Consider the following 21,994-nt stretch of genomic DNA (forward strand, 5'->3'; position numbering starts at 1 on the left):
CAAGAACCTGTTTCTTAAGTTGCAAAGATGTTGGCTCTCACTTCCTCAATAGATATGGGGTTTCTGCAGTCTGGTTCTCATTTCACCCCTCAGGTATTTCAAAGTTGTACAATATCGGGTTGGCAAACTTTTTCCATTAAGGACCAGATAGTAAATATTTTTTGTAGACCGTAAAAAGTCTCTGTTGCAACTAAACTTTACCATTACTGTGCAAAAGTAACATAAATAATGTGTAAACAAATGAACATCCCTGTGCTCCAATAAAGTTTTATTTATAAAAACAAGCAGTGGGCTGAAACCTGTCCATAGGCTGTAGTTTGCTGATCCCTGTTCTGTATTCAGAAATATATAAAGCAGGATGGATGTGTATAAAAACTCTATGTTCCTTGTTCATCCATGGAGTTAAAAACCATGTGGAAAGTAATTGTTAAGTCTCTTGATTTATCATTGGATCCACAATCACAATGCTCCTGGAGATAATTTGAAAGTGTAGCAAACTACAAATAATTTTGAAAGCCACAGGCAGGTCGTATTTTGTTTCTGGCAGCTTATACTGTAGAGCTACCCCATAGACGGTGCTCCTGTAAATTGTACTGCATTGAATATGAACAAATCTACCTATTGAACTATACAAGCAATATCAAATAAATATCAAATAGAACCCTCAAAAGGTAGTAAAAAGGTAAATTAATTAATGTTGGCAGTGTTCTTATCAAAATACTTGATGGCCTATTCAGAGATTTCTCAGGTTAGATTTTATGAACAGATTACTTTTAATTTTTAGAACACTAGGTTTAGACTCATAACTTTCTCATATTTTTGCTGTCTCTACTGCCTGAAAACCTCTCAAACTTTTTCTGATGATGACTTCTTTCTTGTAGTAATATCCTGACCATGTACTACTCCATTCAGTGCTTTTTAACAAGCGTTTGTTCATTTGTTTCTTTTCTGTTTGGTTCTAAAGCATGGCTACTGTGAAGGCATTATTCAAAGCTGATGAATTTGGCGTGGTAATTTTTTTCCCCAAACAGGAGTTTGACAATTATGCAGAATGGGACTTGAGAGACATCGATTTTGTTGAAGATGACTCTGACATTTTACATGGTAAGATTTTATTTTAGCACGTGTTTTTATTGATTGTAAAGTGTGTAGTGACATTGTGTTGGGTGCTAGGAATGAATGAAAGGATGAGTAAAATATGTTTTCTGCTCTTAGGGGACTCAAAACCTGGTGGGATAAGTTGCTGCATTTACCTGTTGTTGTGTTTTGACCACAATGAAAAAGGTCATTTGTGATGAGGGTGAGAATGTGGATCATGTAATGGTAGTTGGTATCCTGGTCTTGGACTGTGTGATCTTTCTTTTGGCTGGGATAAGCCTACACTGAAGTAGTTGGTCGAATGCCTCTCTCTGCCTCCTTAGAAAGAAGAGAGTCCGTGCAAATGCCTTGGAACTTCAGTAGCAACTGATGATGCTAGATTTTCATGCTAGATGTTCACCATAATTTGTTAACCCAAATTTCTCTTAGAAGAGAAATAGAATGGAAGTTCTTCAAGGGCTTTTAGACCAAGACTGGATATTTCTTCTTTCTCAGTACTGTTGAATTCTTGGCATTTCTGAATTCTCACCTAAGATTAGCCCTCTAAGGATTTATGTCCATTCTTGTGTTATAACATAAGTAGTTAATGCCAGCAGAGCTCTTACAACTGGGAGGTTAGACTTCCATTGAATCTCTTATTTTCCTCCTCTTTCCATTTACATTGAACTACCTATTTAAAATCCCTGATCACCTTTCGTTTTAGTCTAGAATCGAATGTGATACAATAGGTGAATAATACCTCCTTGGATTCTCCCGTATTTCCAAACAGCATCTTTGTTGTTTCTCTAAAACCTGTATCCCAGGCAGGAAAAGCATGTAGAATCCTTGTGGAATTGTAAGTCAAGTTTCTGTATTGCATTAACCGATATTCTGTCACTAAGAAGGGCACTTGATTGTTCTCTCCGTGTAAGAGCTCTTTCTTTAGGTATTTGTTACACCGGATATGGGACTGAGAAAGAGTCCTCATTAAAATTTTACCTTTAGGATTTTCTGTCTACATATTTCTTGAGCCGTTTTCTTCACAAAATTTCATTCCTCCCCTTTTCTCCCACACAACTTTAAGGAAAGTGGAAGTGACGCAGATGCTACTAAAAGAGGAAAGCTTGAAAGCAAACTACTTGAGCATTCACTAGATAGACTGTATTTGTTCAGTTTTCCACATCAGCCTCCTCTTTTCCAGCCCAGTAACTCACGTGCTGGTCCTTCTCCTCTCTGAGGGCAGTTCCTTGACTGCAGTGTGCAGATTGCTGCTTGGTATCTGTCAGCGCACCAGCTTTAATTAAAATGCTATTGTTTCCTGACTTGTAGCTTTCTTATTCAGAATGCAAAAAGAAAAAAAAAGTAGCTCCATAAATATCACTCTTTTAGATACTGTTCGAAAGTACCAACTTTTGAAAGTCAGGATTTTTCATGTCCGTAATGGCTCCCAGCCATGTCAGCAACTTGCTGAAATCACTTCTTCCCAAGGTCTTCATCCTTCAGCCTCAACATTATCAAGAAAACGGTGGTAATGGTTGATATTTTATTTCACTCTTCATTCTTTGTAGAAGCAAGAGTTGCAGTTTCTTCTGGTACACTGCGGTCCTTTCTGTAACTAAGTAGGAGCAACAGGAAAAAATCAGAAAGAAGCTATTGATTAGCAGTTTTTGTTTCACTTAGTGTTTCAAACCTAGACCATACTTCAGTTTGTGTGCTTCCTACAATTTCTACAGCCTTGTAAGTTGCTTGATTCTAGTTTGAACTAGAATCAAGCATCAGTTACTGTTACAGCAAGCAGCTTTAACAGAATGTGAATAGTAAGCCCTGCCTCCCTTTTCCCTCTCAGTCTTAGTGGCAGACTGTAAGATGTTCAGGTGGGTGCTTTTTAAAAGATGTTAACATTTGCAAGAGATATCACCATGCTTAAGATCAAAGGGCTGACTTGCTGGTGCCACAAAAGGAGGCTTTGTTACCGTCTAGAGTTCTTATGTAGCTCCTCTCGTGGCATGACCCACTGTCCAGTGTGCCACGTGTATGGTTCCTGAGCTGAGCACTTTCTCCCAGAATACTCAGTGAGGGGGAGGGCCTGGGAGCCCACTCCCAGTGGCAAGAGTTTTTCTTGCCAGAGACACTCAGGAAGGAATGAGGAGCTTTCTGAGCACACCTAGAACAGAGAGGGACACATATTTTGTGCAAATTAGGACACTGATTCTACTTCAGGCTTCTGAGTCACTGTGTGATCTTGGGCAAGTCCTTGCAATCTTGCTTGCTGGGTTTTTTTTTTTGTTTTTTTTTTTTTTTTTCCTGTGTGTGTCCACTGCCAGTAAAGAAGGGGTTGATTAGTCAGAATGTGAATGTCTCCAATGAAAGATGATATGTAATTGAGATTGGTGTTATTACCATTCCATTACACCATTATACTCTTAATATTACTGGGTGTTAATAACATTCCTTTTATGTTCCCTCACTTTATATAACTACTGCAAGGAAACAAACTCTTTGGCTGGTTTTATATTCTGTCCTAGGGCTGAAGCCACCAAACTCTTTTCCTCACCCAAAAGTTTTGCTATGATTCATGGAATTTGTCTAATATGAGGGGTTTGAATAGTCCATTATAGAGGCCTGGGATACAGTGGAGGGATAATTGATTGCATTCCAGCCATACTAGAGGCTTCCAGAATGGGCCTGGAAAGGATACTGCAAGTGAAGCAGTGTCTGAGGAAGAAAATAAGGAAGTTCTGGGATCCTTAAATGACACCACTGTGTATTTATTGAAATAAGCAGAAATTACTGGTTCAGAAAGAGTGATGCAGAAGACTCATAACTTAGCATTCTCTTGTGTCCTAGTATATTTGGGATCTCAGTGTAGATGCACAGTGGTGTTCCTTTTTCCTGTGGGCCATCCCTCCCCAGTGTGCTTTCATTTGGGAGAATCACTCGTAGATTTGTGGGACCCCCTTTCCCAGAGTTTCACAGGTTCTAAAACCCTGAGTATAGCATTTTCTAATCATCACTATTCTATAACCTAGGCAAGCAATAGGCATTGTGTGCTCCTTCCTATGTGTTGGGTTGGTGTTTTCAACACTTTATGGGGTTGCCCATTAGGACAGATTACTCTTCCTCTATTTGGAAAGCTAATTTTAGCACAATTTCTTGGCCAGTCATGGATACTCCCCCAACTTTTTTTTTTTTTTTTTTCTTTTTAAACTTCTTTGGCTCATATTGTCAGTCTTTAGATGATTGAACGGTTAGTAGATGAGAGGTCTGGCATTGTCACTGTGTATACTTAGGTACCCATTGGCAATACCTTCCCTGTAAAGGCATGTAAAGCATGTAAAGTTTTATGCTTAGGACATTTTATTTATTTTTTTTTTAAAGATTTTATTTATTTATTTGACAGACAGAGATCACAAGTAGGCAGAGAGGCAGGCAGAGAGAGAGGGGGAAGCAGGCTCCCCTCCAAGCAGAGAACCCGATGCGGGGCTTGATCCCAGGACCCTGGGATCGTGACCTGAGCTGAAGGCAGAGGCTTTAACCCACTGAGGCACCCAGGCACCCCTGCTTAGGACATTTTAGACATAAATGCTATTAGTAATAATAGCTGATACTTACAGCCCTTACTGTTTGCCAGGTACCATTCTATGCCCTTCACATGTGTGACCTCATTTATTCCTCACAGAACTCTTTGAGTTCGGCATTATTGTCATCATCATCATCCTCATCATCCATCTCCACATTTTATAGATGAGGAAACTGAAGAATGGAAATATCAAGTACCTTGCCTAAGGTCATATAACCTGCTAGTGACAGAGCCGTCTCCAGAATCTGTGTTGTTAATACTGTACAATATCAATCATCTTTACAGCCTTGCATTTTTACTGCTGGGTTTTTTGGTGTGTTTGTGAGATGTCACATGTTATCCTCTACAGCTTAAGCACACTGCGAGAAGTAGGGGTAGATATTTTCCCATTTTACATTCAGGGAAGCACACAGAGGGCTTAAGTGACTATGGGTTGCTACTTGCTAACTTTAACCATTAGGTCACATCATCTTCTCTCCTTCCCAGAATTAATTGTGTACATCTTGACCAAAAGCTTTTGGGAGAAATGACTTTTAAAAAGCTTTGCTTCTGGGGAATACCTGAGTCACAGGTTTGTGCTTGTGTGTTTGCAGTAGGGGGTTTGATTGGCTTCCCTGCAGTTAAGGTCTCTGAGTTAGTTGGTTTTCTTGCCAAGTGAGCAGTAAGTGCCTTCTGTCAGGAAAACAGAGACATGTTGCCAGCTATTTTGAACAATGTTAGAAATACACTGCAGTGGGAAGGAACTGCCTCTGACTTCTGCCCACTTCTTGAAATATTTTAAGGCCAGCCGTTTAGAAACTTTGTGATTAGTCCCCAGTGTAATCACACGGAGACAATTCTCCCCCCGAAGCTGAGATTTCAGGAGTGAATAGGTTATGGGTGGTTTGGTTTGTTTGTTTTTAATGATTTCTGGTTCTTTGTTTGCCCGCTTTCCTGGAACTTCCAGTCACTTTAAGTAGAATGTGAGCCAGTGATTCTCGTTCTTTCAGTGTCTGCCTTCTCATTTCTGTTCTGCCTGCTGTGCTGTGGTCCTCCCTGGGTTATTCATGCAGTTAAGATTTTATAATCAGTTGCTGCTATCTGAGTGTGCTTTATAAAGAAAAGAGACAGCTTCAAATATGCATTTTCCTCTGGGAGAATTCCAGTTCTTCCATTTGTTTCTGTGTGTGCCTTTCCTTCCCTTTGTTCTCCAGAGCCAGTTGCACAGTTCAGACTATTGAAATGATCAAGCAGTGGAACCAGTATTTATTGATTTTTTTTGTAGTCTCTTCAGTTTTTTTTTCTTGTGTGAAGTCATTCCCAGGCAAATATCAGGAAACAACCTGATAAGTTAATATCTTAGAAAAATTACAGAAATATGTTTTAGAATTAGCAGTAATTTCCACTGGATCTGCAAGTCATTTTTTTTCCCCTGTTGAACTCATCTTGTTATTGGTTAGGTAAATAAGATAAGACCCACAAAGAGCTTGGAACATGATAAGTACTTAGCTTGTATTAGCTGTTTATGTAGTTTCCCCCCACCCCTTCTTTTTTGGCTTCTCCTGCCTTAAACTGTTGACTACCTAATCCTGTTACTCATCTGAAATAGAATTAGATTCCACTGTAAAACTTGTGTTTGGTTAGAGACATATCCTATCCTCCCTGTTCATACCTGCCTGTCCAACCACATAGACATTTCAAGTGCATCTCTACCAGCACAGCAATCTAGAGCTTATCATCCCACAGCGGGGTATTAGAAAGCAGTGGGGGCATTTCATGGTACCTGGCCTTTTCTATGGAACAACCACATACATCGAGAAAGCACTGACTTGGGATGCCTGGGTGGCTCAGTCGGTTGGGCCGCTATCTTCGGCTCAGGTCATGATCCCAGGGTTCTGGGATCAAGTCCCAAATCGGGCTCCTTGCCCCACAGGGAGCCTGCTTCTCTCTCCGCCTCTGCCTGCTTGTGCGTGCTCTCTCTCTCTCTCTGACAAATAAATAAAATCTTTAAAAAAAAAAAAAAAAAGAAAGCACTGACTTATAGAAAGTGCTCTGCTACCTAAAAAAATGTTTGAAAACCGTTGCCTTAGATCTTGAATCTGATATTCTTGAATTATTTTTAGTTGTGGACAGTTGTGAGGAAAAATAAAGCAGTGTTGTTTAACTTTTTGAACTTACTGGATCGCCTGGGTGGCTCAGCCAGTTAGGTGTGTGTGCCTTTGGCTCAAGTCATGATCCCAGCGTCCTGGGATCAAGTCCCACATTAGGCTTCTTACTCAGCAGGAAGCCTGCTTTTCCCTCTCTTGCTCCCCCGTGCTTGTGTGCTCTGTATCTCTCTCATTATTAATGACTTAGTAAAAATAAATTGTATTTATTTATTTGAGAGAGCAATAGTGAGAGAGCAGGAGTAGAGGGTGGGGAGAGGGAGAACCCCAGGCTCCCTGCTGAGCAAGAAGCCCCCCACTTAAGCCCAGGACCCCAGGATCATGACCTGAAATGAAGGCAGATACTTAAGTGGCTGAGCCACCCAGGTACCCCTAAATAAATAAAATTTTGAATTTATTAGAAATGAACAAAGAAAACCTATAGTAACTAATACTTTTTCCTTTATACTTAAACTTTAAAAAATAATGCGTCCATTTACCTCTTCAATTTGTTCAGTTAGAATTTATGTTATTTTTATCTCAGACTCAAGGCAGAATGGCCTAGATTAAGTATTCCTGGTCATTTCCCAGGAATTGAAGTTAAGTACATATATAGTGTGTCTCCTCATAGCCCCGCGTGTTAGGTTTTGGTGTTCCTTCCTTCTAATCTGAGACTATCCCGAGGGCAGGCGGCAGGGAGACGCACAGTAATGAGTCAGCATGGAGTGTCCAGAATTTATTTCTATTATCTTGTCAGTGATACCATACTGATAGTGCCTCAGAGTTGTATGTTGCTCAAGTTCTGTTGCTTTTATATAGTGAAAGAAATTCATGATTGTAATGAGCGATTGTGTACTGTTCTCTTACTTGATAGGTTGCATTTTTTTCCTGCCTTAAAATCTAGTTTCAGGAAGCAAAAGTGTGGGTTTCAAACTGTTCCGTGGTGGTACCCTCAGGCAATACTACTGGGAAAGGTAGCTGGAGGTAGAATGGAGAGAAGAGGTTCAGCTAAAGCGGATCTAACTTGTCTATTTCAAATAAGAACATATTTGAAAATAATGTTTGAAAGTTACTGTAGGAGAACATGCAAATCTGTGTTGACTCATTGCCCCCATGGGTTAAACTTGAATTTGTATCTCACATCTTTCTTTTGAGCAATGAGATTATATTGCCTTTTTTGTTTATCAGTATTACAGAGGCTCTAGGCTCTTATTTTGATTCAGTGAAGCTCACTATTTTGGAAGACGTGATTGTCATACAAAATAAAGTTCTTGCTGCACGGTTGGTGTGTTAAATTTTATTACCTAACATCTGAATAGCATATTTTAGTTTTTCAAAGGACACGTGTCAGGTCATTATGTTGTGCTCTAGAGCCTGTTTCTTCTGTGAATACATTCAGTAATTAAAACAAAACCCGTCAGGGGTGCCTGGGGGGCTCAGTGGGTTAAAGCCTCTGCCTTCGGCTTGGGTCATGATCCCAGGGTCCTGGGATCGAGCCCCACGTCAGGCTCCTGCTTGGCGGTGAGCCTGCTTCCCCCTCTCTCTCTGCCTGCCTCTCTGTCTACTTGTGATCTCTGTCTGTCAAGTAAATAAATAAAATCTTTAAAAAAAAAAAAAAAAGAAAAAGTTAAACTCTCAACTTACACAAAGCCTAAGGAGATAAGAAGTTATTGAGTAGTTGCAGAATCTACTGAAATCATAAAATTTTAAGATTCCATCAGAATCCAGGTTGCCTGGGTGGCTCAGTCTGTTGGGCATCTGCCTTTGGCTCAGGTCATGATCTCGGGGTCCTGGGGTTGAGCCCCGCATTGGGCTCCCCACTTGGCCAGGAATCTGCTTTTCTCTCTCCCTCTGCCCCCTCCCCGACTTGTACTCTCTCTCCCTCCCTCTCTTTCTCTCAAATGAATAAATAAAATCTTTAAAAAAAATAGATTCCTTCAGAATCCGTGGATTACAGTTAAGAATGGTTTGGGTAGCCCAGTGCCAAGTCAAGTAGTCTTCATAGTTTCTTCTGGAGCTGTTAATGGTAGGTCTTTATTTCTTAACTTTAGAGGGGCTTCAGATTATAAAAAGCCCGTGGGAGTTGTTTACTTATGAGTTTGTTTGTTTGTTTGTTTGTTTTCTAAATTTAAACACTCATTTCATTTTTAGTTAAGCCAGATTTCTCTACTCACAGAAAAAGTAAACATGTTGTGCAATTTTAGTGTCTTTCCTACTCCAAGGCTCTAGAACCAGACTGGGTTTGGATCCCTGTTCTGTACTTAGCAGCTGTGTGAGTGAGGGCAGATTGTTTCATGCGCATGGTGTATAGAGCATGTGAAGGAATGGTAGGAAACAAGACTGGGAAGATAGGGAGACTGAAGGCAGTAGGGGTTTTGTATAATATGCGAGGGTTTGAACTCCCATAAGTGGATGGGAAGCCACTGAAAAATTATCAGCAGGGGAAATACACCATCGGATTATGCTTAAAAACATTACCCTGGTACCATTTGAAGGCTTGAATTAGAATAAGGCCTACCTTATTCCTGGAGTTACTAAAAAAGTACACTCAGTGATCTGGTGAGAGAGGATACCTGAGCTAAGGAATAGGGTTAGGAACAAAGAGGAAGAGATGAATTCAAGACAGATTGAAGCATTCAGTATAGGTAAGACTCACTGACTGACTGGATATGGAAGAAGGGGAGGGAGCGTCAAACTGATTTTTTTTTTTTTAAAGATTTTATTTATTTGACAGAGAGAGACACAGCGAGAGAGGGAACACAGCACAGGGAGTGGGAGAGGGAGAAGCAGGCTTCCCACCAAGCAGGGAGCCCAATGGGGGGCTCGATCCCAGGACCCTGGGATCATGACCTGAGCTGAAGGCCGACACTTAACAACTGAGCTACCCAGGCGCCCCTTCCGGCTGATTTCTGTCTTGGACAACAGTTTTGGGAAAGAGGTAGAGTACAAGTTTGTAACTGAGGACCGTGTGAGTAGAGATAGCCAGGTAGGGTCTGGAGCTTAAAATAAATATGTGGGTTTGAGATTATATATTTTGATGGTACTTGGAACCATAGGAGTGGATGAGATTATAGGAATAAGGTGAGGGGTAAAAAGAAAGGTGAGAACAGAACCCTGAGGAACTCTGAAGCTGGAAAAATTGGCCAGGGAAAGAAAGAGAACCAGAACTATTGTATTGATGAAACCTTTTGCTGTCTGCTGTTTTCTCCTAATTCCCCGTGTCTTTAACATGAAGCTAAAGCCAGGAAAGGACTGGGACATGGGCAACAAAGCAGAGCATAGCTTTGGGGTTGTTAGGCCAGTTAGTGGAACTTTTCGCTACTGAATGCAAGACCATCCCCTAAATACTTGTTGCTCCCCGACTGCACAGTGCTCCTCTGGGAAAATGTCTCTGCTGCCCCTAATTCACTTCAGTCTTTTTTGATAATGTCTCCTGAACTTACTCCGATAAGGTTATAACCCCAGTCAATATTCATTTTTATGACTACTCTAATAGGTGCAGTTTCTAGCCCGTGTATGACCAAAGTTCAGACTCCCATTATATGAAACCTGGTAATATGCGTAACAAGGCATGGTCAAAAGAGGTGTTCAGTAGAAAACAGAAATTGTTACCTTTAGGGTAATGCCATATAAATATATACATAGGAAAAAAGATCTCTCTAATTTACTGTCAAAGAAATTCAGTATCCTAGGATATTTTTGTTTCCAAGAGACAAATTGCCTAGACCAGTGAGTGTGGAATAGTTAGCAATATGAGGTTCAAAGTTTAAGATAGTTTGGGTAAGAGATTTATTTTTGTCTAGGCTTTATATCTGTTTGTGTGTGTTTGTTTATAGCTCTGAAGATGGCTGTTGTAGATATCTATCATTCCAGGTTAAAGGAGAGACAAAGGCGAAAAAAGTAAGTACAGAGAACCATCCAGCCTTCTTTCAGGTATGGACTATCGACCACATATAGCCCATAAGGAACATTTTACTTGTGGCTCGTCTTGTGATCTTGAGAAAGACACTTAACTTCCTTGGTCCTTAATTTTTCCATCTGTTAAATGCAGATGATAATACTTGTCCTTTTTTGTTTTGTTTTGTTTTTTACTTCCTCTTTTCTTACCCTTTCTTGATGTTATGATGACCATTGATAATATGGGCGCACTGTTTTAAGGAGAAAAGGAACAAAATAAATTCAAGGTGTTATCAAATCGTTAAGCTTTTTTTAATGCTTTCATTCTAACTGCTCATTTTTTAATGAGAAGTCTTATCTAAAAGGATTTCAAAGAAATTCTGAACAAGTTTCAGACAGTCTCAGTTACTCCTTCTCTTTGCAGCAGAACAAAAAACATATCTTCAGACTGAGAAATTATGGATCCCAGACCCCATCTAGAGTACAGAGACTGTTAACAGTTCAGGGAAGGGTATTCAGGATGTATGCGCATGTGTGTGTGTTATCACGGTGTTACAGACTAGAAACACAGTGGCATCACAGCAAGAAGAGAGGAATAGGACTTGGGAGGCACTCTTGAGGGGCCAAGATGTCACCTAAAGTAAAGCGTGCCTAGAGTTAGCTTTGGAGAAGTGCTGGAGAGGATCACTCAGCTGCCCCTGTGAGGGGCGTCATCACTCGTCATGCATACCTGCAGTGTAAGAGCAAAGGTTCCAGACACAACTCTGCATGGTTTACCTAAATTCTGTTTTTGTGTAAAACACATAATTCGAGCTAGATATTATCGTGGAACTCAGGGGTTGAGGATGCTGTTAGATCTTATGTTGAGGCCCTTGTGTTAAACAGGCACAGTAAAGCGTTCTGTGAAGGTACACAGGTACAGTTGTAAATATTGGATGTGTGATCATGGCGCCCTTGTATGGTTTAGCCGTTTCCCTTAAAAAACTGTTTTCAAATATCAGTTCCCTGAATTGAACAGATTAATTCTTATGACACGGACACAGATTCCCTTCTGTTTCCTTCCAAGATATAGACATGTTTTCAGTATTTTTGAGTGCTCATTCATTCATCCAGCAAATAGTTACTGGGAGCCATGTTTAAGGGGAGGAAAAATAAATGATCTTTGAAAGCCTAAAATTGTGTTAGCAGACTCTACCCTCTAGAACTTTGTGGGGAGTGATGTCTTTGAACCTTAGTATTCTGCCTCATAGTGTTTCAGATGTGTAATAAAAGCTGCATGTGGGAGACATTATTAGATGTGGAACTAATTATAATATACATTATTGTGGTTTTCATCCTAGAATTATAAGAGACCATGGATTAATCAACCTTAGAAAGTTTCAGTGTAAGTATTAGCTGCTTTCTTTATTTTAAAATTTCTTCCAGCATTATTAAACAGTCTTCAACAAATCATTTATGGCAGTAGTTCTTAATCCAAGTTGTGTATTAACATTCACATAGGTAGCTTTCTTTTCTTTTCTTTTCTTTTTTTTGGTAATCTCCACACACAGTGCGGGGCTTGAACACATGAACCTGAGATCAGGAGTCACATGCTCCACCAACTGAGCCAGCTTGGTGCACCAGCATATCATATTGGAAGCTTTAAAAAAATTCTGATGGCCTGGGTATCACCCGAGACTAATAAAGTCAGAATCTCTGAGAGTTAGTGCAAGAGCATTTTTAGAAAATCTTCAAGGCAATCTTGTTACATAGTAAGAGTTCAGAACCATTAATGTATCATCAGCACTTATATGATAATTCCTTTTTTTTAAAGTAGTATAGTAATTGCAGCATGAATATTAATGGATCATTTTCTGGAACTGGGTAGGAACTATATGTTAACATAACCTTGATCATCAGGTTGTTAAACATTTTTATGGGAAAAGCAACCATTGTTTTGCATAAGACATCTAGTATTGTATGATGGTGATAGTAAAACTGTAATGACTTCTAAGTGAATGCACACTTTGACCTTACTATTTTAAATATTGGAGATACCTGGGCTGAGCAGAAAAAGGCCCTGTACTTTTTCTTCTTCTGTGATGTAGAGTTTATTCAGCAGATAAGAATGATGATCTCATAATGATTACAATATTTATATAGAAATGTTACAATACTTGTATATCACATGTGCTTCTCCTCCTAGTTGATAGAATCTTATAGAGCTTGACACTGTGCCATTGTAGGGTTCATTTCAGCCAGTCACGGGTTAAGTGTTTTTTAATACGGTTATGATCATAAATAAGTATGTTACATATTTTTTTCACTTTCTGATACTCTTTTTCAAGTGATTGTGGTGTTTTGAAGATGTCCCTCTTAATAGTTACGTAGTATGTTGTATGTATGTGAATAAGTATATAATATGCTAAACTTTTATTATTTAGCTTATTTTTATTTTTTGAATCATAATCCTGTGATGAGTTTGTGAATAAATCTTTATATATATTTAGAATTTTTTTTAAGGTAGGTTCCCAGAAGTGGAGTTAATAGGTCAAAGAATGTGATCATTAAAAATGCTTGACCTGGGGCGCCTGGGTGGCTCAGTGGGTTAAAGCCTCTGCCTTCAGCTCGGGTCGTGGTCCCGGGGTCCTGGGATCGAGCCCCGCATCTGGCTCTCTGCTTGGCGGGCAGCCTGCTTCCCCCTCTCTCTCTGCCTGCCTCTCTGCCTACTTGTGATCTCGGTCTGTCAAATAAATAAAATCTTTAAAAAAAATAAAAATAAAAATAAAAATGCTTGACCTGCACTGCCAGATTGTTTTCCAAAAGATGGTTGTATAAATTTATATATTCCTTTTAGCAATGGATGAGATTGCGTGTTTAACCTCATCCTTCATTGAGGACTATGGGTTTGCGAAAATAACTTAGGATCAGATTTCCATTGCCCTTTCTATAGACAATTATTGGTCATATTCTGGTAGCCACAGTAGTGGGTTCCTGTGTCTGAATGCCTGGGCTTTCAGTAATTGGTCAGTAGTGTTTTCTTTTTTTTTTTTTAAAGATTTTATTTATCTGACAGAGAGAGATCACAAGTGGGCAGACAGGTAAGCAGAGAGAGAGAGAGAGAGGAGGAAGCAGGCTCCCCGCAGAGCAGAGAGCCCGATGTGGGACTCGATCCCAGGACCCTGAGATCATGTGACCTGAGCTGAAGGTAGAGGCCTAACCACTGAGCCACCCAGGTGCCCCGGTCAGTAGTGTTTTGACCTTTACTCATAGTAGACCCTGACTCATATAAATTCTGTTCTCAGCTGGTAAACAGAAGTGAGTTTAGCCTGATTACTTTAATTGTATTTTGTGTGTAAGAGCTGAGAGGAGGCCCTTTTGCTTCATAGTGTGGTGTCAGAGGTTTTAATTGCCATTATACTGAGTGTATGTGACCTTAATATTGTAGGCAGAGGGGTTTTTTACACCAAATTTAAAGTTTTTACTCCTAATTCTTCTGTACTATCCATGTAGGGTGTTTTTGTTTTGGTTTGGTTTTTGGGGGTGCTGGTAGCGAAAATAATGAATCTGTGGCTGCCCGTCAGGTCAGCACCTGGAATTTGTGGATAAGAATGTCTCCCTCAAGGGAGGAGATTGAGCTGAAGAGAGGACTTAATTAATTAATTAATTAATTAATTTTTAAAAAGATTTTATTTATTTATTTGACAGAGATCACAAGTAGGCAGAGGCAGGCAGAGAGAAGGGAAGCAAGCTCCCCGCTGAGCAGAGAGCCCGACGTGGGGCTCGATCCTAGGACCTTGGGATGATGACCCGAGCCGAAGGCAGAGGCTTTAACCCACTGAGCCACCCAGGCGCCCAAGAGGACTTAATTTAAATAGCTGTCATAATGCAAAGCTTGTATCTATAGTCCAGAAGTGAGCAGAGCTGGCTTAGTTACTTTAGCTCGTCTACTCACCTAGTTTCAGCCTAGTCCATCTTACTGAAATGACCAAGTAGCAGTTCTGGCTACTCCAGCCTACCACGTACTGTTGGCAGGTTTTACTCCTTATCTCCTTTGCCAATGCCACTTTTTAGTAGAAATTGGGTCATTAGTAATCCTCAGAGTTACTGACTGTGGCTACCCTGTGTATGTGACCATTTAGATGGATGATAGTTATCCAAATATAACTCCATTAGTAGTAAATTTAGTTGTGATACTTAGTTTGGAGGAAGGCAAAATGGCCCTGATAGAAAGTGAAGAAGTAAATGCCTCACTTGAGGCTCTGTTGGTAGGGACATTTCTCGTGGGGCATGAAAGCTATCACACATTACTTTCTAGGCTATTTTTTCTATTCCACAAATTCCAGGTGTCTACCTCTTCTAGATGGATTATTGTGTCTGCATTTTCCTTGTTTTCCTGCAGAAGTTAATACTAGAAATTTTGCCCAACACTGTTCCTAAGAATACATGATCTGCCTTTAATCGTCTTTCCCGTTAACTGCCAACAGTCCCTGCCCCTGTACAGATGATAAGCCTGAGGTGTGGAGGTGATTATATTATCATCACCATCGTGCTTGGTGATGCAGACGGTCTTCCGTTCTCCAGGGAGAACAACATCCCTATGTGATAGTCACTGTGATACTCTTTATCTTTAGGATTAGTGTTTTGCATTCTTGGCTTTCCTGTTTGCTTCCTGTCATGGGTAAATCAGTCATGTGAGGTTAGGAATGGTTCCTTCCAATTTACTTCTTATAAAAGAAGGGTAGAGAACTTAAAGATTTTTATATTCTCCATGGCATGGTTGTGCTTTGTTTTCACTGTAGTAATGGAACGGCGGTATCCCAAGGAAGTCCAAGACCTTTACGAAACAATGAGGCGATTTGCGAGGATAGTGGGGCCAGTGGAGCATGACAAGTTCATTGAAAGCCATGCACGTAGGTGCTTTTTAAGCCTTGCGCAAGTATTTGTGTGTGTGTGTTCATGTAAATAGGAAGGATAATGGTATGTTTTGGGTGAGGTTCTATAAATAAATAAATGGATATTTTTATCTTTTCTTCCCCTTTATTACAATGAACTAGATTTGGGAGTTTGGAGGTGGACAGAAGAGGCTAAAAAGGCTAGTAGCTTTCTTTTTTCCCACCAAAGCAGTAGTTTAGTAGTTTCTTCCCCCGCTTTATATGTAAATTATAGGAGTTTTCAAATATATACAAAGATGGAGATAATAGTATAATGAACCCCCGTGTATCCATCACCCAGCTTCATCAATTAACACATAGCCAATCCTACTTCATTTTTATCACCCCCTCTTCTCTCACCCTCAGCTGGATTATTTTGAAGCAAATCCCAGACATCAGATAATTTTGTTCATAAATATTTTAGTATTAAAACTAGTTTTTAAAATGGGGACAGATTTGGATGACTCTCTCTTTTTTTTTTTTAATTTTAATTTTTTTTAAAAGATTGTATATATTCATTTGAGAGAGAGAATGCACACGCAGTGGGGAGGGGCAGAGGGAGAGGGAAAAGCAGACTCCCTGCTGAGTTAGGAACCTGATGTGGGACTCAGTTCCAGGACCTGGAGATCATGACCTGAGCGGAAGTCAGATGCTCAACCATCTGAGCCACCCAGGTGCCCCCATCATTCTCTCTCTCTCTCTCTTTTTTTTTAAATATGTATATTTTTAATTCCTTAAGGAGTTAAAGGAATTAAGGAATTAAATTCAAGACGTCCCAGTGTGGGGCTTGAACTCACGACCCCACAATCAAGAGTCCCATGCTCTATGGACCAAGCCAGCCAGGCTCCCCAGTACTTCCACCATTCTTTTGCCTGGCTTTCTGAGAGACCTCTACCCAGTTACCATTTGATTTTTCACAACAAAAAAATTGAAGTTGTTAAGGCAGTGAGGCCTACACTTTACAGTAATCTGGACTGGATAGCTTAAGTTACACCTTTCATCACAAGTTTTATGTACTTGACCCTCAAATTTAGTTCTGGGAAGATGCTTTACCAAGGCTCTCACCCTGTTCTCATCATGCAAATATTTCTTGCATGGCATTGTAGGCATTTCTCTGAGCCAGGTTGGTTGTCCTAATCAAGCACCCTGTTTGGTTGGCATTCTTCATGTGGTTTGTACTGGTGACTGATCTTTTACTTCCTGTTCCAGTTTGTGCCATCCTTGGTTTATGTGTCATTCCAAAGAACTACACCCCATGGATTGTTCAGGCTCCTCCTTCATCCTTTTTTTCAAAGCACTCAAATTTGAATGTTCTATCACATAATAACTCAAGCAGTTGCAACCTGAGCTATGTGCTCAGAGGAGGCAGAAATCTTTGGTTTACAGAAAACAATGCTCTTTTGTTCCTATAGGAGAAAAGCTGTAAAGAAACTATCTGGGACTTGAGCACAGAGCTTTTGTCCTTTGCTTCTAAAAGGACCACATCAAATAATAGCAGAGGCAGGTTTTATAAAAGAATTTGGTTATGTGGATAGACCTGTTAATAGAGGATAAAAAGAGTGGGGAAACTTAGTTGTTTAAAAAAATTATATTTGTTACTTCTGTAGCTAAATGAACTCAGCTGGTTCACTTTATGTTTTCTGGGAGACAGTTCCAGCTGCTTTTTCCAGTTGGGGATGGCAGCCAAAAGATGGCTAGCTTGTTTTTCTCAGCTCTTGGGTAAAATTTCTAATGAGACATTACAAATATACAGGATTCCTCCAAATGGAATTGCCCAGTCTTTTATATAAGACAGAATTACTGAAAATATTCAATAGCAGAGTGCTCATTGATGATTATTTTGTTTTCCCAACTTTTCTCCTTCATTTCTTCTTGGGATAAACAGTGGAATTTGAACTCCGAAGGGAAATCAAGAGGCTCCAAGAATACAGGACAGCAGGCATTACCAATTTTTGTAGTAAGTATGCTTAAGCTACACATCGTATCAGGGGGCAGGTGTCTTCTAAACACATAGAGGAAGTCTCTGTTTGAGACCATGTGGATTTTTTTTAAACAAGCTTTCCCTTTTTGGAGTGAGTGTTTGATCTTTCCAGTGAAGTCTTGTCTGTTTAATCCTTGTAAATGCCATGATAATAAAAGTGATGACACAAGAGAGAGAGGTGCTGCTTTAGATTCGAGAATCTGCTGTGGCCTCTAAAAAAAAGGATTTTTGTATTCTAATTTTTAGCATCAGCCTTCCAAAATTTTGTGGTGCGTGGTCTGATCATTTGTATTAACCAAGCTTCAAATGGCTCTACGTGCTTACATCCCAGTTACTTGAGGTAGTAATAATAATTAATAACAGCCAGCCTCGAAATAGCAGCAGTTTACCATACACCAGGCCCTATGCCAAGCACTTCACATGGATGGTATCACTGGATTCTCATAACAAACTTAGTGTTATTTCCATATAATGAAGAAATAAGGTTTGATATGGTTGAAGAGATACGTATAATAGAGCCAGGACATAAGGGAAGGCAGTGTGTTACAGTAGTTAAGAGCTTGAGGTCTAAACTTGCGCAGGTTGGGTTTGGATTCTGGCTCTCCTGTTTATCACATTTGTAATTCTGTTTGGGTTTCAATTTTCCACGTCTCTTAGAGTTAGTTAAGAAGATTAAATTAGAGATAATGCATGAAAACAGCCCAGTACCTGGCCCACAGTAAATGCTCAATAAATGACAGTTTCTTTTGTTTTATTGGAAAGATCTTGAACATTCCCTCCTGTTGCTTGAAAGCTATCACCCACTACCCATGAGAAGTAGTCTTGTGGGGTGTAAGTTCAGCCTAGCGTAATGGTTCTTTATTTTTAATGATGGAAACCATTTTAAAATGAAATTTTATGTAGAGCCCTGGTCTGTAAATAAGAGGAAAGTGGAACTACTTTGAAGCCTGTTGGTGCAGGTCCCATATAGAACCCAGGACCACCTGGTGTACATGGTGATATCTTTGCTCTTCACAGGAACCCTTGAGATATTTTCATGGAATCCTGGAGCTTTATGAACATGGCTTAAAACTCACTGCTGTAGTTACTTTGGAATCTGTACATCTTTGTTAACGTGTAGAAAACACCATACAACCTTTGTTTAACAAGACACTGATACCAGGTTTTGATTACCTGCTATTGATTGCATCTGGGAAAGAGGAGAAAGGAATTGCACTAGTCAATGAGGACTTACCTTTGTTCATCATTTTAATTGGTTTTTAAAGAAGAGTGTATGCGTATAGCACTTGTAACTTTGAAAAAATGTAGAAAAAAGAACAGGAAGCAAATATGACCATATTGAAGTTAGTTATCTTTGCGGAGGTGGAAACATAAGTGACTCTTACTTTCTTTGTATTTTTCTGTTTGGGGAGATTTTGCCTCCAAATTTCTTTCTTTCTTTCTTTCTTTCTTTTTTTTTTTTTTAAGATTTTATTTATTTATTTGACAGAGATCACAAGCAGGCAGAGAGGCAGGCAGAGAGAGAGGAAGCAGGCTCCCTGCTGAGCAGAGAACCCGATGCGGGGCTTGATCCCAGGACCCCGAGATCATGACCCGAGCCGAAGGCAGAGGCTTTAACCCACTGAGCCACCCAGGCGCCCCATGCCTCCAAATTTCTTAAAGCTAGGAAGAGAATAAAAATATTAATTATTTATTGGCAAAAAAGTGATTTCAAACTAAAGGAAATCACGTTGTTCTTAAAAAAAATAATTGTGGGGGGCGCCTGGGTGGCTCAGTTGGTTAAGCGACTGCCTTTGGCTCAGGTCATGATCCTGGAGTCCCGGGATCGAGTCCCGCATCAGGCTCCCAGCTCCGTGGGGAGTCTGCTTCTCCCTCTGACCTTCTCCTCGCTCATGCTCTCTCTCACTGTCTCTCTCTCAAATAAATAAATAAAAAATGTTTAAAAAAAATAATAATAATTGTGGGGAGCACCTGGGTGGCTCAGTTGAGTATCCAACTTTTGGCTTTGGCTTGGATCATGATCTCAGAGTCATGAGATCGAGCCCTGTGTCGGGCTCCCTGCTCAGCACAGACTCTGCTTGAGATTCTTTCTCCCCACTGCTGCCCCGTCCATGATCTCTCCCTCTCTCTGAAATAAATAAATAGGGGTACTTGGGTGGTTTAGTCAGTTAAGGTCCAACTCTTGGTTTCGGCCCAGGTCATGATCTTATAGTCTTGGGATCAAGCCTGGTGTCCTTCTGTGCTCAGTGTGGAGTCTGCTTGAGATCTCTCCCTCTGCTCCTCTCCCTGCTCATGCTCACTCACTCTCTCTCTCTCTTTCTCTTAAATAAAGAAATCTTTTAAAAAACAAATAAGTAGGGACCTCTAGGTGGCTCAGTTGGTTAAGTGTCTGCCTTCAGAGCCCTGGGATCGAGCCCCACGTCAGGTTCCCTGCTCAGCGGGGAGCCTGCTTCTCCCTCTGCCTGCTGCTCCCCCTGTTCCTTCTCTCTCTTGCTAGCACACACTCTCAAATAAATCTTTAAAAATAAATAAACACATACATACATAAATAAATCTTTTAAAAAAGAATAATTGTGGAAGCAATCTTGTATTTTTTTTTCTTAAAATTTTATTTTGGGGGGCTGCTACGGGAGAGGGAGAGACTCTCAAGCGGACTCCCCACGGAGTGCAGAGCCCCACACAGGGCTTGCTCGCAGCCCTGAGATCATAACCTGAGCCAGAACCAAGAGTCAGATGCTCAACCGACTGAGCCACCCAGGCGCCCTGGAAGCAGTTTTGCAAAAGAAACCCCAAAATGGCGAACTGTTTGCTGGTTGGTTAGAAAGCCTTTCAGTTAGTTCTGCTGCGTTGTTATTGCAGTCACGTTCTTTTCTCCACCTTTAGGTGCCCGAACCTATGACCACCTCAAGAAGACGCGGGAGGAAGAGCGCCTTAAGCGCACCATGCTCTCTGAGGTGCTCCAGTACATCCAGGACAGCAGTGCTTGCCAGCAGTGGCTCCGTCGGCAAGCCGACATGTGAGTGCTGAGTCCAGAGAGCAGGAGCAGCTTCTCGGGTGCTCTGGCTTTTATGTGTAGTTTCAGATATTTCCATGGGTACCCTACCCACGTGGCAAAGTAGTAATAATTGGGTAGCTAGAAAAACTCAGAATTCTAATCTTAGCCATCTGTCTCAGAAACACTGCAATACTGATAGTTTTGAGAAACATAGCTGGCCTCCTAGAATCCTACTTTGCTACTTTGATCTTCTTTTTAAAAATAGTAAATTCCTCTACCATGCCTCTTCTTTCCACCCCATTGTCTATTGGAATGATTTCCATTGGCAAATCATGTCCCTGTCCTTTCCCCATGATTAGTCTTCATGATGTTCCAGACTAAGAACTCTTCTTAACAAATCCAGGCGATTTCTTACACCCCATAGAACAGATCACCCTTCCTGGTTAGTATAGTGGGATATGCTATAAAACAGTACCGTCTTTCTCTACATCCCTTTAAAGTAACCAACCTGAGGCGCCTGGGTGGCTCAGTCAGTTAAGTGGCTACCTTTGGCTCCGGTTATGATCCCAGGGTCCTGGGATCGAGTCCCACATTGGCCTCCTTGCTCAGCAGGGAAGTCTGCCTCTCCCTCTCTATCTGCTTCTCCCCCTGCTCATGCTTGTTCTTGTGCTCTCTCTCAAATTTAAAAAAAAAAACAAAACTTTTTTTTTTTTAAACTTTATCTTTCAAAGAGAGAGAGCATGGGGTGCCTGGGTGGCTCAGTGGGTTAAGCCTCTGCCTTCAGCTCAGGTCATCGGGCTCTCTGCTCAGCAGGGAGCCTGCTTCCCCCTTTTTCTCTGCCTGCTTCCCTGCCTACTTGTAACCTCTCTCTCTGTCAGATAAATAAATACAATCTTTTAAAAAAAAAAGGGAAAGAGAGCACATAGCAGAGGGAGAGGGAGAAGCAGGCTCCTGGCCAAGCAGATAGCCCCAAGCAGGACTTGGTCCCAGGACCCTGGGATCATGACCTGAGCCGAAGGCAGCTGCTTAACTGACTGAACCACCCAGATGACCCTCAAATATTAAAAAAAAATTTTTTTAAATAAATAACCAACCTGATAAATGGCACCCAGGCCCACACGGGCTTTTGAAAATTGCCTTCTTTGGTGTGACTTAAGTTAAATTCCTCTTCTTTGTTTTAGTGATTCTGGCCTGAGCCCTTCTATTCCGATGGCTTCAAATTCAGGTAATTCTTTTTCAGGCTGGAGCAAGTCTTGATTGTGAAGTTTTCATTCTAGGGATTCACGCAGTAGTCTCTTACCCCTTGTGGAAGCAGGGTGCTTAGGAAGAGAGGTAAGTAAGTGTTATCCCAATTTATAAACATCAAGCTTTCAGAATCTTCATAGCCAGATAGGGATTATCTTCTGGGTTTGAGTACAGAGCGGGGAA

The 21,994-nt window shown here is 40.7% G+C and overlaps 1 protein-coding gene across 4 annotated transcripts in view; it reads left to right on the forward strand.

Moving 5' to 3' along the window:
• The window catches only part of TADA2A (transcriptional adaptor 2A), a 52,380-nt gene that overhangs the window by 26,033 nt on the left and 4,353 nt on the right, over nucleotides 1-21,994 (forward strand). For 3 of the 4 annotated variants that reach the window (XM_047708327.1, XM_047708328.1, XM_047708329.1), the window contains exons 8-14: nucleotides 1,032-1,104; nucleotides 10,617-10,680; nucleotides 12,018-12,061; nucleotides 15,459-15,569; nucleotides 17,476-17,547; nucleotides 20,455-20,587; nucleotides 21,748-21,791. In XM_047708327.1, coding sequence (XP_047564283.1) covers nucleotides 1,032-1,104; nucleotides 10,617-10,680; nucleotides 12,018-12,061; nucleotides 15,459-15,569; nucleotides 17,476-17,547; nucleotides 20,455-20,587; nucleotides 21,748-21,791 — 541 coding nt within the window. The remainder of the gene's footprint in view (nucleotides 1-1,031; nucleotides 1,105-10,616; nucleotides 10,681-12,017; nucleotides 12,062-15,458; nucleotides 15,570-17,475; nucleotides 17,548-20,454; nucleotides 20,588-21,747; nucleotides 21,792-21,994) is intronic. The other variant, XM_047708330.1, reaches the window with a different exon arrangement.

The sequence above is a fragment of the Lutra lutra genome, chromosome 16 (assembly GCF_902655055.1).
Source record: "Lutra lutra chromosome 16, mLutLut1.2, whole genome shotgun sequence".
Classification (NCBI taxonomy): domain Eukaryota; kingdom Metazoa; phylum Chordata; class Mammalia; order Carnivora; family Mustelidae; genus Lutra; species Lutra lutra.